This window comes from Chrysemys picta, chromosome 1 (genome assembly GCF_011386835.1).
Source record: "Chrysemys picta bellii isolate R12L10 chromosome 1, ASM1138683v2, whole genome shotgun sequence".
NCBI classification, from domain to species: domain Eukaryota; kingdom Metazoa; phylum Chordata; order Testudines; family Emydidae; genus Chrysemys; species Chrysemys picta.
In genome coordinates this window covers 238,577,993-238,592,010 of record NC_088791.1, presented here as the reverse complement: position 1 = coordinate 238,592,010, position 14,018 = coordinate 238,577,993, and the positions used below count along the sequence as shown (strand labels likewise).

Here is a 14,018-nt window from a genome sequence, read left to right as displayed (position 1 = left end):
GCTACCTTTACCTTGGGTCTAGGTGTGCAGGGATAAAGAGTACTGCACATTGGCTTACTCTACCCCACGCAGATAGGCAAGGAGTGGGCAGGGAGGAGGAGGGAAATGGGTGGTGTGTTGGCTCCTCCCCTCCAATATGCGGACCAACAAAGGTGAGCCAAAATACCAGTGGTAATTACTACCCACCTCTTCACCCTGCCCCCACCCCTCCAGCGCAAGGGGAGTCAGAGCTGCCTCTACCTAAGTCTGGCTTTTCATTTAATTTATTTAAAACCATATCAGCAGCAAAATAAAAAAGATAATTTAAAAAAGTAAAAATAGATCAAACATTTTTTAAAAACCAAATTGCTCCCTTCCACACACACCGGGCCTGTTCTGTGAGGGGACAAGCATCCTCAACTCCCACTGACTGCAGCATGCCTTTAGGGTGCTCAATACCTCATAAGGTCAGGCCCACACATCCCTAATCACTATTTCTTATGCACCTTAGAGAACGACCTGCAAGACTCAGGGAGTCTACAACTCCCATTAATTCAAAATTTATTTAGATTTACTGGGCTTGTTTTGTCACTGTGTTTTAGTTCTCTGATACTCAGCTGCCCACTCCCTGCACAAATTAAAGTTACTGGGGGTCAGCTTTAACTTACACCAATGAGCTTTATTCCAGATGAAATTCACCCTATGCCAGGGGAATTCTCCAGTGGCAGTCTCCGGCAGCTTTAGATTCCATCTAGCACCATCTAGAATCTGGGTAACTGTACATTGCCCTTATACCCTAAATATATTATGGGCCTGATTCTCATTTACACTAAGGGTACATCTACACTACCCGCCGGATCAGCGGGTAGTGATCGATCTGTCGGGGATCAATTTATCGTGTCTAGTGTAGACGCGATAAATTGATCCCCGATCGCTCTGCCATCGACCCCTGTACTCCACCGTGGCGAGAGGCGGAAGTGGAGTAGACGGGAGAGTGGCAGCAGTTGACCCCGCGCCGTGAGGACACGAGGTAAGTGATTCTAAGTCGATCTAAGATACGTCAACTTCAGCTACTCTATTCTCATAGCTGAAGTTGCGTATTTTAGGTCGATTCCCCGCCCCCAGTGTAGACGAGGCCTAAGACCCCTTTTTACCACTCACATGTGTAAGGCCCCTTTAAACTACCAGAGCAGTATACAGAGGCCTTAGTGTAAATGAGAATGTGTTTTAAAAACACATATTTGAACAAGTGAAATATGAAATAAGTCTTTAGAATAAACTTCCAGAAAACCTTCCTTCATCAAGATAGCCTCTATTACAGCTTCCATTAGAGACTGTTTCATGTTCAGATTTGATGGCTTCTGGTGAACCAAGGCAGGAAGCAAATGCCTGTCAAGGATCCTTCATTGGATTGTTCTACTAGATCCCTCATTGGGACTTCAGGCCCTTCCTGGTTTACTACGGGACTGATAGCCTGAACACCTCAAATAATCATAACTGTTTTCCTGTGAGAAACACATAGGTATCTCATAGGGAGCTAGGTGGTCACTCAGGTAGACAGGACCCAAACCACATGGAGCTTTACAGGTCAAAAGCAAACCCTCCTACACTCAAAGTACACCTTGAACTTTACCCAGAAATAAATTGGCAGCCAGTGCAGGTCACTGTGCTCCTAATGAGAAACACCACTGAATGACTGTGCTGCTGCATTTTGCGTCAACTGCAGTTTCTGAATGGTATAAACATATAGCTCCACATAGAGTGCTTTGCAATAATCTAACCACCTGGTGACAAAGTATGGGTAACCTCAGCAAGGTCAGCATCTGAAAGAGAATGATGTAACCTCTCTGCCATGTGCAGATGATAAGAAGCACACTTGACATCTGCTGATACTGGGACACCCAGAAATAATTGGGGATGTAATAAAATGGGCATACCCCTTAAAAGAGGAGTGTGGATATAACTTCTGCCATTTCCTCTGGTTGCTTCCTACTTTCTGTAAGCATTATCTAGGTGTTGTCAGGGTTGGCTTTTAGTCAGCAAGCCCTCACTCATAGTCCAACACAATAAATTGTTGCACTGCACCAATGTGGCCTAAAGAAATGGAAATATGGATCTGGGTGTCATACTGAGGATGCCACACCCATATTTTGTCACTAATGTTCAGAGTCACAGTCTCTTGTTTTTTAGCAGCTGCTGTTAGAAGCCTGGGGTCTTCTTATTTCCTGATGATAGAAAAAAGCAGGGGTGTTTTGTAAGTTGGGTGTTTCTAGTTTATTTCTTGTGAACCTGGAAACTCCCAGTGAAACAGGGAGAAGAAGGGGGTAATTTTTAATCCTGCCCAAAAACTGTTTTGCAAGATGAACTGCATTAAACTAAAATGAATGTTATTGATATTGCAGTCAAATGAGGTGAATAATGAAAAAAACAGGTTAGAATTATATTTTCAAATAAATGAGCCTATTGTACTCCACTGCTGTTTGTGCTGTCATTCATTATTCACAAATATCCAGCTGATCGCTGGGTTTTTGTGCAAATGTTTGTGAATCCTGAACGTTTTTTGAATTTTAGCACAAATGATTATTCATCTGGAAGTCCATACCAGAGGTGCATTATTCATCATCCATTATTCTCTCTTCATTATTTTCCCCTTTTAAAAGTTTCATTAGGGAAGCCAAAATAATACCATGTGATAAAGGTAACCAGTCACAACCTATGAATAGTAAATAGGTGAAGTGAACAGTTCATAAACAATCTACAAGCTGAAAATGTATTGCTGAAAGTATTGGGAGAATATGTGTGAATGAGGAATACTTTGAATAAATCAGAATCACTTCACAAATGATTCACAAACAAAGAAAAGGTATTCAGTCTCAACTAATACTATTTTAACAAATAATTCAACCAATTTTACATTTCAGATCTCAAAGATAGGGCTGTTATATTTTCTGAGCAGAATGTGAAAAACTGCCTGTGAATTTAATTGAGACACACACATCAATGTCCGTTGCCATTGAGGAAAAGTTAGTCCTGATACACCTTTTCATTCTTCAGTCTTTATAAGACTACAATATTCTTTGATATAAGAGCAACAGGCTCACATACTGAAAAGTCACCAGGCCAGTTTATTTTATATTGGTCAATATTGTCTGCTCCACCTTGCTCAAGAATACAGAATATAGTTGAGAAGTAGATCATCAATTGCTGAACATTCTGTGAGGAAAAGTTAAAATGTGCCTAACTAGTGCTTTGGGGACTAGACTGTTTGTATAATGACATTAAACTCCGTGTTCTATCTTAACCCTGAACAAGGGGTATTTTTTGACAGAGAAGAGTTTAACAAAATTAAAGGTACTTCCTTTTTTTTTTCTTTATCTATAGACAATGAGAATAGTCTTGAACAACAACAGCAGAGTTACTGTTTTAAAATCAGACTTGAATGCCATCATCAACCAGGGAATTGTGGACATTCCTGGAAACCCCTTGCAAAAGAAGTTTAGAAATATGGATGAAATGGAAAGTGACATGGAACTCAAATGTAATATTTTTATATCTTTTCTATTCATTGAAGCACTTGGCTCACATGTTATTTAAGCTTTAGCATTTCCCCGTGTTTGTTTATTCATGATCTGTCCTAAGTGGAAGCGTAGTCTTGCTATAACACTAATTATTGGAACAGGTCCAGTAAAATTGAGATTGGTGCATATAACATTATCCTCTAAGCATTAAAGGATAAGAATGATAAGCTTTCAGTTCTGGTTCTGTCTTACAGCTTTCTGTAGCAGCAGCAGCATTTTTATGTCATTATAACAATGTACTTTGAGCAAAATGTTGACAAATGAGTATATCTATGTTTTATTGTTAATAAAAAAGAATGGAGAATTACATTTTGCATGATCCTGTGTTATTAACCAAATCACACTACATTATTTTCAAATGGACAGATTTGAATATTGTACAATGAACAGGACAAAGGTTATTGACCTTGCAATCTGTGTCTTTATACTATGTCATTTATAAACAACAAAATGCAATGTTTATATGGAGCAATGATATAATACATTTACCATTGTAATGAATAACGATAGGACTATAATGACAAGTTTAATTCTTAGAGTAATGGCTGCCATTTAAATTTATTAGTGAGAGATGGGGCAACTTGGTCTACTGGACTGAACATATGACTGGAAAAGAAAATCTTGAGTTTTGTTCCTGGTTCTGTCCCTGACTTGCTATGTGAATTTGGACATTTCATCTCTCTGTGATTCTTCTTCCTAGTTCACAGAGTATTTGTGAGAACTAATTAGATTATGCTTATATAATGCTTTAAAAATCCAAAACACTTTATAAATGCAAAGTATTATTGCTACTAGAATTAGTGAGTACCTTATTTTTACAGAAGTGGATTTATTGATTGTCCTTGAACCTTCTTGAAGGAAGAAGACACAGGGACAAATTCTACTCTCAGTTGTACTGGTATAAACCTAAAGTCTTTACTTTTGTTACAGAATAATATTGACTTTGGTGTAGATCACTATATAGCATTTGGCTTATAGTGTGTTAATTTTCAAACATTTTGCTTTTGCCACATCTGAACTGAGTTTGGGCAATGGTGGCTAAATTTTTAGTTTCTCAGGAAAATTTTCAGAAACTCCTTTTATCATTTGAAAGCAATTGTCTCCACATCAGCAGGTGAAAAAGACAGCTTTGTGAATCAAGTGAAAACTTAAATTAATAATCTGATAGTGTTTACAAACTCAGTCCCTCCATTCTCCTTTCACATTTGACATAACCTCTACTCTTAGAGGGCCAAAATCTGCCACCCTTACTCATGGTGAGTAGTCATGTATTACAGTGATGGAAAAGGACATGAACCTGAATAGAATGGAATTAATTTCAGAGTTAGGTGCCACCCCGCATTAATGGGGGTGTCAATATCTGGTCCAAAATCTATTAATATGTTATGAGCAGTTGTGTAATGTATTTTTTTTTACATTACTGCTAAAGAGAAGTGTAAACCAAATGCTGCAAGCAATGCATATTCCTTTTAAATTTTATAGGCTTGAATAACTTGATTTCCTTGCTGGATACTTCCACAGATGTTAGGGTTTTCCTGAACTGCATGTCTTCAAATCTTCAGGCTTTTGTCATTCAGGTACAAAATACACTCATTATTTAAAAAAGAAAAAAACAATCATAAGAATGGCCCTACCGGGTCAGACCAAAGGTCCATCTAGCCCAGTATCCTGTCTTCCGACAGTGGCCAATGCCAGGTGCCCCGGAGGGAATGAACAGAACAGGTAATCACCAAGTGATCCATCCCCTGTTGCCCATTCCCAGCTTCTGGCAAAATCACACCATTTATCATATGTTTGTCTTTCATGTTACAATCAAGTTAGTTGTTATCCTGCTTGTCAGTAGTTTGCAGCAGTGGTATTGCATACTAATACTCAGACTAGAGTATCAAGATTACATAAATTATGTACAAGAAGAAAGTAATTGTCAGACAAAAATTCCATCTTTGCATGCATCCTGTATAACCACACAGCTGGGAATGCAAGTATCTGGTCTAACTTCATATCCATGACACATTACCTTCCTTTATAACCTAAAACCTATAAGAAAAGGCAGATAAGACTGAGAACTGTGCTTCATGATTTAGGAGATGCTAAAATCTGAGCAGCTGGTAGAAAAGGGGCTTTTCCTACTGAAATAGTTGTGCCTATGGAAATAGATGTAACTATCTTAATACTGTGCATACTTCTTCCCCTGCCTCACCAGCCTTTCAATATTTCCTCCAATGGTAGATCAGAATTATCAGTAGCTGCAGTGGTGCTGGTAGTTTGGGCTAGATGGGATAATCATGTAAATTTAAATGGAGTTATTTACTTTGTTTTTCTCCTTGGAAGGAGCAGAGGAAGCTGTACTCCCTGTTAATTATTCCCTGTTAGTTCCTGTTGTGATTTTTTAAAAGTAATAATAGTACTTTGAACTTCTATAGCATCTTCCCTCGGAGGATCTCAGCCTGCTTGTACTGTTTTTATTTCTGTATACAAATTGCTTGTGAAGTCTTCAGTACTACATGTACATTCTTTATTTGACCTTATCATGAGTCAAGTCATTGTCTATTTACAGCCAAGCAAGAATAAAGAAGAGTTTAGAAAATTAGCAGCTAACTTCCAACTGAGATGGAACTTCCTCTTAACTGCAGTAAGCAAGGCAATGACACTGTGCTATACAGACAGTTTTGGTAAGTCAGAGCTCTTTTCATGCTCCATGCTGCAATGAACACGGGCCCAGATCTTTGTTCCCTTTGTGTCAGAAAAGTCAGTTCCAATCTCTCATTGGCATTGACTCCTAAACCTCCAGCAGGCCCTTACTTTCAGGACACTTCAAGGTCTGGTCTCAGTTGCCTTCAGGCATAAGGGCAAGATGAAGAAGAGAAGCACTGAGAGGTCTTTAACTATTCTCTTAACTTGCTATCCAGATCGGATATTTGCTTCAGGAGGGCAATTCTGCAATTCTTGTTTAATTAAAACTCCTTAGCCCATCCTCCTGGGGATTGCACCGACAACTACACTTCTACAAGTGGAAATATGCAGAGACCATCTCAAAGAAGAAAAAATGGTTACCTGCCTTATTCATAGATTTTGTTTAAGGCCAGAAGGGACTACTGTGATCACCCAGTCTGACTATCTGCATAACACATCGCCACACACTTCCCTGAATTAATTTCTGCTTCGAGTCGAATAGCTGTGAACTAGAGTATATCTTTTAGAAAAACATCCAATCTTGATTTAGAAATTTCCAGTCATGGAGAATCGACCACAACACTTGGTAAATTGTTCCAGTGGTTAATTACACTCACTTAAAATTTTGCACCTTATTTCTAGTCTGAATTTGTGTAGCTTCAACTTCCAGTCATTGGATTTTGTTATACCTTTGCCTGCTAGATAGAAGAGCCCTCTGTTATCAGATTTCTGTTTCCCACATAGGTACCTCTGACCAGGGATCAGCAACCTTTGGCCTGCGCCGCTTCCCGCAGCCCCCATTGGCCTAGGACGGCAAACCATGGCCAGTGGGAGCCGCGATCGGCCAAATCTGCGGACACGGCGGGTAAACAAACCGGCCTGGCCTGCCAGGGTGCTTACCCTAGCGGGCCGCGGGCCAAAGGTTGCCGATCCCTGCTCTAGACTGTGATCTAATCATCTTTTAATCTTCTGTTTGTTAAGCTAAATAGATTGAGTCTCTCACAATAAGGCATGTTTTCCAATCCTTTAATCATTCTTGTGGCCCCTTGAAGTGGGGACACCAAAAGTGGACACTAATCCAGAAGCAGTTGCACTAGTGCCAAATACAGAGGTAATATAACATCCCTACTCCTCCTTGATATTCCCCTGTTTATACATACAAGGATCACATTAGCTCTTTTGGCCACAGCATTGCACTGGGAACTGAAGTTCAGCTGATTATCCACTATGACCCCCAAGTTTTCCACTATGACCCCCAAGTCATTGCTTCCCAGGATAACGTCCTCTGTCCTGTAAGTGAGGGCTACATTTTTTGTTCCTAGAGCATAATCCAATAAGAGCAGAGGCAGTTTTTCAATTAAAAATTAACAAGTTCCTAGGCATAGCACCTTGATTGAAGATCCTTCCTAGTTTATGCCCATGTAAAGTGTTCATTCCTTGTTAAGATTATTATTAATTGCTTGTTTAGTGCCAATAATGTGCTTGGTGTGGAGCAAGACACGGAAGAAGACTTGGTCTTTGCTGAGTGGGGTTTACAGTCCACTGAAATCAATGAAGGTCTTTCCATGGGCTTCAATGGGCTTTGGTGCAGGCTCCAAGTTAGGCTTTTCAGCTTCACTCATACAGTTATATTGATTGAGCCTCAAACTATATGCAGTCAGTAGGATTTTTTGTTTGGGGAGGGCTGGAATTATTAATCAGTGTGAGCAAGGCAACAGATGATGGGACGTTGTTAAGCCTTGCAAAAGAAGGAAGATGGACAACCACACTGTCCCATATTGTTAAAATAAGGGGGATCCCCTTTAGTCCATGTTTAAAATCTGTACTTAGGGCATATTCTGCCTGCATGTTGGTGAGCAGGCACACATAGTTCAAGATTTCTTATTCGGTGAGTACTATGCTCCAAATCCTATTAATATAACGACACCATGTGGTTTACAAAGGAAGATGTACCTGGTTAGGTAGAGTATTTATATGAAACTCTAAAAGTGATGATGTTGCAAGTGATTTTTGTTGTTGTTTAAACCTAGGATCCTGGCATTTGTTTAATTTGCTACTTTTGGAATATGTTATTCACATTCTCCAATCCCATATAGAGGAGGAAGGAGATGGAACTCTCTCAGACATGCAGCAAAACGATTCACCTACCCAGCTAGTTCATGAACCTGCTCACCTTTGGGACAATTTTTCTGCTGAGCAGTTTCGAGCCGGAGCCCCAGAGCCAACTCGGGTAACTCTGACACAGAGCCAGAGTGATGTTAATCTAAACAGCATTATTCTCAGGGTCCTGAGCTGTCTGGTAGACTCAGCCACAGGCAACAAGGTAAAAGTAACAATACATTTGTTTAACAATAAAATAGAATTAATTTTCAAAACCCAACTGTGTGCGGATGTGTATTGAACGTCTAAGAGTAATATAAATAATATTGTACATATGTAAGAGTTTTCAGATTTCTTCTTCATATACTGGCAGCATACATCTTAAATCTTTCTAGAAAGCAGCAGCCAATGGAACTGGACACATGTTAATTGCACTAAGATTCAGACCTAATGTTATATTATAAGGAGTTGTATCCTGACCCCACTCCAGTTCCTTTGCTGCCAACCGTATCTCCCAAGATTTACCACCTTATACACGTCTTCAGTGACAAGAGTGGAAAGGTACTGGATTGGGGTCAGCACATTCAGTGCCACAAGTGAGCATCGGCATGGTCTCAGAGTGACATCAGAACCTGCATTCTGTTAGCTTCAGCAGAACACCACACAACCCAGGTATCCCATCTCTACTAGCAGCCAGTGGTGTTATGCAACCCCACTCATCTGCTCAGCTCCATTATGCTTCCCACCTTCAACCTCCCGATCCTTACCTTCTCCCTCCACTTTGTCCTTCTCCTTCCCTATGCCTTTCCCCTAAACCACTCTACTCTCCATTTTTCTGCCTTCTCCCCCTCTACTCCTCCTTTCACATACCTCCCTCATCCCTCTCTCATCACCCCAACTCTACTACTCAAAAAATAAATCACTTTAGAATGCAGGTTTTGGTATCACTGGACCAGGAGAAACAAGGTCTATAAAGATGCTGCTGGTGCTGTGTTCCCTACTGCGATTGTTGCAGAAACTACAAGAGAGCTGGAGCTTTTGGTGCTCCACCCCAAGAAGGCCGTAAGGAGGAGTCAACTGATAATGGGGAGCCGCATAGTGGTGGGTAATGCTGGCACCTTGTGTCTCTGGGACAGCCAGATTTCTTGACATAACCTTGTCTTCTCCTTGTCTTCACAAAACTCCTCCGTCTCTCCTGTCTGTCCAAGGTGCTGCTGCCAAAATCACCTCCCTCTCTCATCCCTTCAACCATATCACCCCCTCTGTTGGTCACTTGCCTGATTTCCTGTTCCTCTGTCTATCAAGGGTAAATTTCTTACCTTTGCACACAAACCCCTACCTTATGCAGCCTCTGCAAATATCTCTAAGCTGGTCTCCTTCTGCCTTTCCCTTCTTCCCCTCTGCTCTGCCAACACCATTCTCTCACAGGCATCTCTATGCTTTCTTCCAAGCAGCCTGTTATGCTTGGAAAACCTGTTTGTCACACTTCCACCCTCATCTTCTTGAAGTCACTGCTGAAATCACAGTTCTTCTGTGAAGCCTACAAGAAATGAGAGGGAGGATTAGGAATAATAGTCATAAATAAAAACCCTTGAATCAGAACCATCAATATGTGTCTATGTCTTCCTGAGTAACTCTGTAATATTATTATCACCCTTGTCCTTCCTCCTCCCTCCCATCTCTATCTGTTTATGACCCTCACTTACTGAATGTAGACTACAATTTTTGGCATAGGGACGATGTTTTTACTTGCTATTTTGAAAGGCACAGCACAGTTCTGAATACGTAAACATCATCATTAATAATAATCATCTGGAGAATGGGTAAATATCAAGTTGCTTATTACAGAGCTTGCACTGTCTTTCCCTCAGCATGAGTAATGTTCATTCATCCATAAAACCCCAGCCTACACACTCTGTGCTTTCTCTGGTTACCTGTTACCAAATTAAAATCCCATTCAGCTGCACACCTGCAGAGCACTGTGCTGTAGTCAATTCTACACCTACATTACATATAATACACTGTAAATCACAGGAAAGAGAACTAGGTTTCTTATAACCTCAATGGACAACGATGGCAAATAAGCAAATCAAATGCTTTGATTTGTTAAATGGATAGAAAAAATAAGGAAATAATTAACTGCATTATAGAAATCAATGGTGTGTCCTCATGTCAAATACTCTATCAAAAATGATATAAATGTGTTAATTAAAATGATTAGAGGCAGGGTAAATCCCTAGCCCCAAAGAAGGCAATGGTAAGAGTCCTATTGACTTTAACAAAACCAAGATTTCACCCTAACGAGGTATGCCACAGGAGCAAAGATTGAAAGGACCGGGGTTCTTTATTTTGAAAAAGAGAAGAATAAGAGGGGATATGACAGGGTATATACAATTATATATTATTATACTGAAGGCTAGTCTGGTGATTCTATTAAACATATCCCACGTTATGAGGAGACTTAATTAAATGAAAAGGTAAAAAATGTGGGGGCACAATCCTGCAAGCACCTATGGATATGAATAATCTCGCTGAATTCAACACTAATCATGTGCATAAAGTTATTCACAGGCATAATAATATCTAATTCTTATATAGTGCTTTGCATCAGTACAGCTCAAAGCACTTCACTGTCTATATTGTAGCTATCTTTACAACACACCTGTGAGGCAGGGAAATACTATTATCCCTATTTTACAGATGGGAGAACTGAGGCACAGAGAGGATAAATGACTTGCCCATGGTCATACAGGAAGGCTGTGGCAGAGCAGGGGCTCACTCCTGGGTCTCCCATGCCCTAGGCTAGTGCCCTAATCACTGGATCATCCTTCTTCTAAACATAAGTGTTTGCAAGAGCAGACCCTTGAAACAGATAACAGAAAAGACATTTTATTCAATAGCAGGAGGATCAGGTATATAATCTCTCCACAGTGATAATATTTACACTTCCATGTTTTATTTGCAGCTCATCCAGGTCATGTTGGAAGACAAAGCTACTAAAAGTTCAGTTAAACTAAATCTTCCAGTTGGAAAGGAAGCACTTGTTACTCTGAAAGATGGACAGAGATTTATTATTCGCACCTGTGATTCACCGCAGAGTTGCACTAGCATTTGTTCCAGGGAAATCCAAACAGACTTATAAGAATTGTTTACAAGGGATTTATTGTACTTACCTGTATGCTTAATATAAATTTAAGAAAAATGTTTTATTTTTCTGTGAAATTAAAGGGCTTTTTTCTGTAAATACTAGCTACAGAACTGTGTTAAAGTATTATTTATTAATTATTATTATTTATTTAAAGTTTTCATGTATTTAACTGTTTGGCTTATTTGAGTAAATATATAAGAAATCCTAACATGGAATGTACCTGCCTGTTTGGTTTTTGTTCTTCTGTGTTTCTAATAGCTCTGTCATCAATAATGTTAAAGACCTACCTGAAACCACAACGCCAAAGAAAGTCAACAGGAACTATGGGATGGACTATTAACCCCATCAAAATTCTTCTTTGTGTCTACAATATGGACGCCAGAGTTCAGGCTGCTATTTTGTCTTTGACCTATCCTATTATGCTTGGTATCTCAATTTATACAGAGCTCAGCTCTAATCTCAGATCCATAGATATGCGTTGCCATGAATCTTGGAAAAATTCCGGCTGAACTTCCCATTTCTGCAGAATACTGTGGAGTCAGTATCTCACATACAATGTTATTAGTTAAGACAGAATAGGTCCTATAATATGTAATTGATTTTCCCATATGTCCAACACAAAATTGTCTCAATTTGCTGTCTGACCACAACACACGCAGAATTATACAGAAAATATTGGGAGATACTGGAAATAAATGTGTAGAAAATTTGTGGTATTCTACAGGATACTAAATTTATATCACAGCAGCATTTGCTTTGGGAGACTGACTAGCTGTGGTGTGGGCAACACTTGGGAATTAGCTTTTTCAAATAGGTTTAAGAAGCATTAGTACAGGAAATTGATCCCACCATGTAGAATGTAATTCACTATTGCAAGAAATTGGGAGGCCGTGGAAGGCTTCTTGATTGGAGCTCCCCTGACATTCCCTCTTTCATAGGGTTACCATATTTTCATTTTAAAAAAGGAGGACATTCCACGGGCCCCTGGCCCCGCCCCAACTCCACCCCTTCCCCAAAGTCCCCGCCCCAACTCTGCCCCTCCCCTGAACGCTCCGCCCCCTGCTCCTCCCCCTCCCCTGCTTCCCGTGAATCAAATGTCCGCGGGAAGCCTGAAACAGGGAGGCAGCAGGTAACCTGGGGCTGGGGCTGGGGCTGGGCGCGGCCCAGGCCAAGAGGCTCTGGCCCCGGCGTCTCCCGCCCGGCTCGGCTCGGGCCTTGGGGCGCCAGCCCCCGGCCCAACACCCCTGGCCGAGCACCACCGCCCCCAGCCGAGCACCCCTGGCCAAGCACCGCCGGCCCGGCTCCCCGCCCTGCACCACCGGCCCCGGCCAAGCACCCCCGGCTCCTCACTCCTGGCCCAGGCCCAGCACCACTGGGCCCTCCCTATTTTCCCGGACATGTCCGGCTTTTTGGGATTTCCCCCCAGAAGGGGATTTGAGGCCCAAAAAGCCAGACATGTCCGGGAAAATCCGGACGTATGGTAACCCTACTCTTTCTGCTTTTGGAAATCCTCACTTATCTTTCATATGCCTCCAAGTGGTTCTCAGCCCAGCCATTGGGAGGGAACTCAGAAGTGAGGAGGACAGTCCGGATAGCCTGACAAAGGGTCAAGTTGGGGTTATTTGCAAGAGAAAAACGGTAAGGGTTCATTCTGTTGTGGGGATGAGATTAAAAGTCTGGAGATCTTACATATGTTGGGGAAAGAAGGGGATTGAGGGTTAGAAAAGCAAGCCTTTGTGCCATTGTTTAAGAATATCTCCTATTTTCACCACTTTTGCAGGTGTGCTTGTAAATGAAGATGAAATATTGCAGATCTGTGAGTCCGTGATAAATAGCACCACATCCCTTACATGAAAAATACTTAACAGTTCAAGTGATTTCAGTTCACTTTTATTTATAAAAGTTCATATTTAAGATTAGAAATGCCACGTATTCTCACAAGGCAGTTCATCATGTAATGGAACAGGAGATCTAACTTAAGACCTGAACTGGGACATCCACTCTTCAGAACTGTAAGAGACTAGGACCTATAAAATGTATCTGAGTCTCCAATTAAAGGGAAAGTCTCTGATGAAAATTACACCTCTTTGCCCAACCTTAAATTTGCCCCTTTTAATAATTTGCACAAATATAATGAAAAGTTAATAACACATTACTAAGAGATAGTAAAATTTCATTTCCTTAGCAAAGAGTCTACTTCCATTGTGCTATAATGCTAACAGATAGTACACAATTACTTTAAAAAATAAAGTACAAATGTTGAGCTCCAATCCTGCACAGATTTATGCCTGTACTTAATAGGACTAATAGTGTATAAAGTTAAACATGTGCTTAATCTTTGCAGGATCAGGGTCTTAGTTGGTAAACATACCAATTAACAAGGGATACATAAAAAAATCTAAAAAGGTAGGACAATTTCTACACTGATCTACACCTTGTAAAATTCCACTAAATCAGTGAGATTACCTGGGATGTAAATCAATGGGAAATTTGGCCTCATGCATTCATCCATTCCATAATCCCAAAGATAACATTTTACC

General features: G+C 40.6%; 1 protein-coding gene and 1 long non-coding RNA gene across 4 annotated transcripts in view; one reads left to right on the top strand and one right to left on the bottom strand.

Annotated features, from left to right (window-relative positions):
* Window positions 1-11,587, top strand: part of RFX8 (regulatory factor X8) — a 52,858-nt gene extending 41,271 nt beyond the window's left edge. For both annotated transcript variants that reach the window (XM_065580898.1, XM_065580897.1), the window contains 5 exons: window positions 3,361-3,517; window positions 5,040-5,134; window positions 6,115-6,229; window positions 8,261-8,553; window positions 11,296-11,587. In XM_065580898.1, the coding sequence (XP_065436970.1) occupies window positions 3,361-3,517; window positions 5,040-5,134; window positions 6,115-6,229; window positions 8,261-8,553; window positions 11,296-11,472 (837 nt within the window). In that variant the 3' untranslated portion in view covers window positions 11,473-11,587. The remainder of the gene's footprint in view (window positions 1-3,360; window positions 3,518-5,039; window positions 5,135-6,114; window positions 6,230-8,260; window positions 8,554-11,295) is intronic.
* The window catches only part of LOC122174766 (uncharacterized), a 77,825-nt gene that overhangs the window by 31,420 nt on the left and 32,387 nt on the right, over window positions 1-14,018 (bottom strand). The window contains exon 2 of one of the 2 annotated variants that reach the window (XR_006177053.2): window positions 9,670-9,870. This is a non-coding gene — a long non-coding RNA (uncharacterized LOC122174766). Of the gene's footprint in view, window positions 1-3,810; window positions 9,871-14,018 lie in introns of those variants that run through there. The other variant, XR_010597680.1, reaches the window with a different exon arrangement.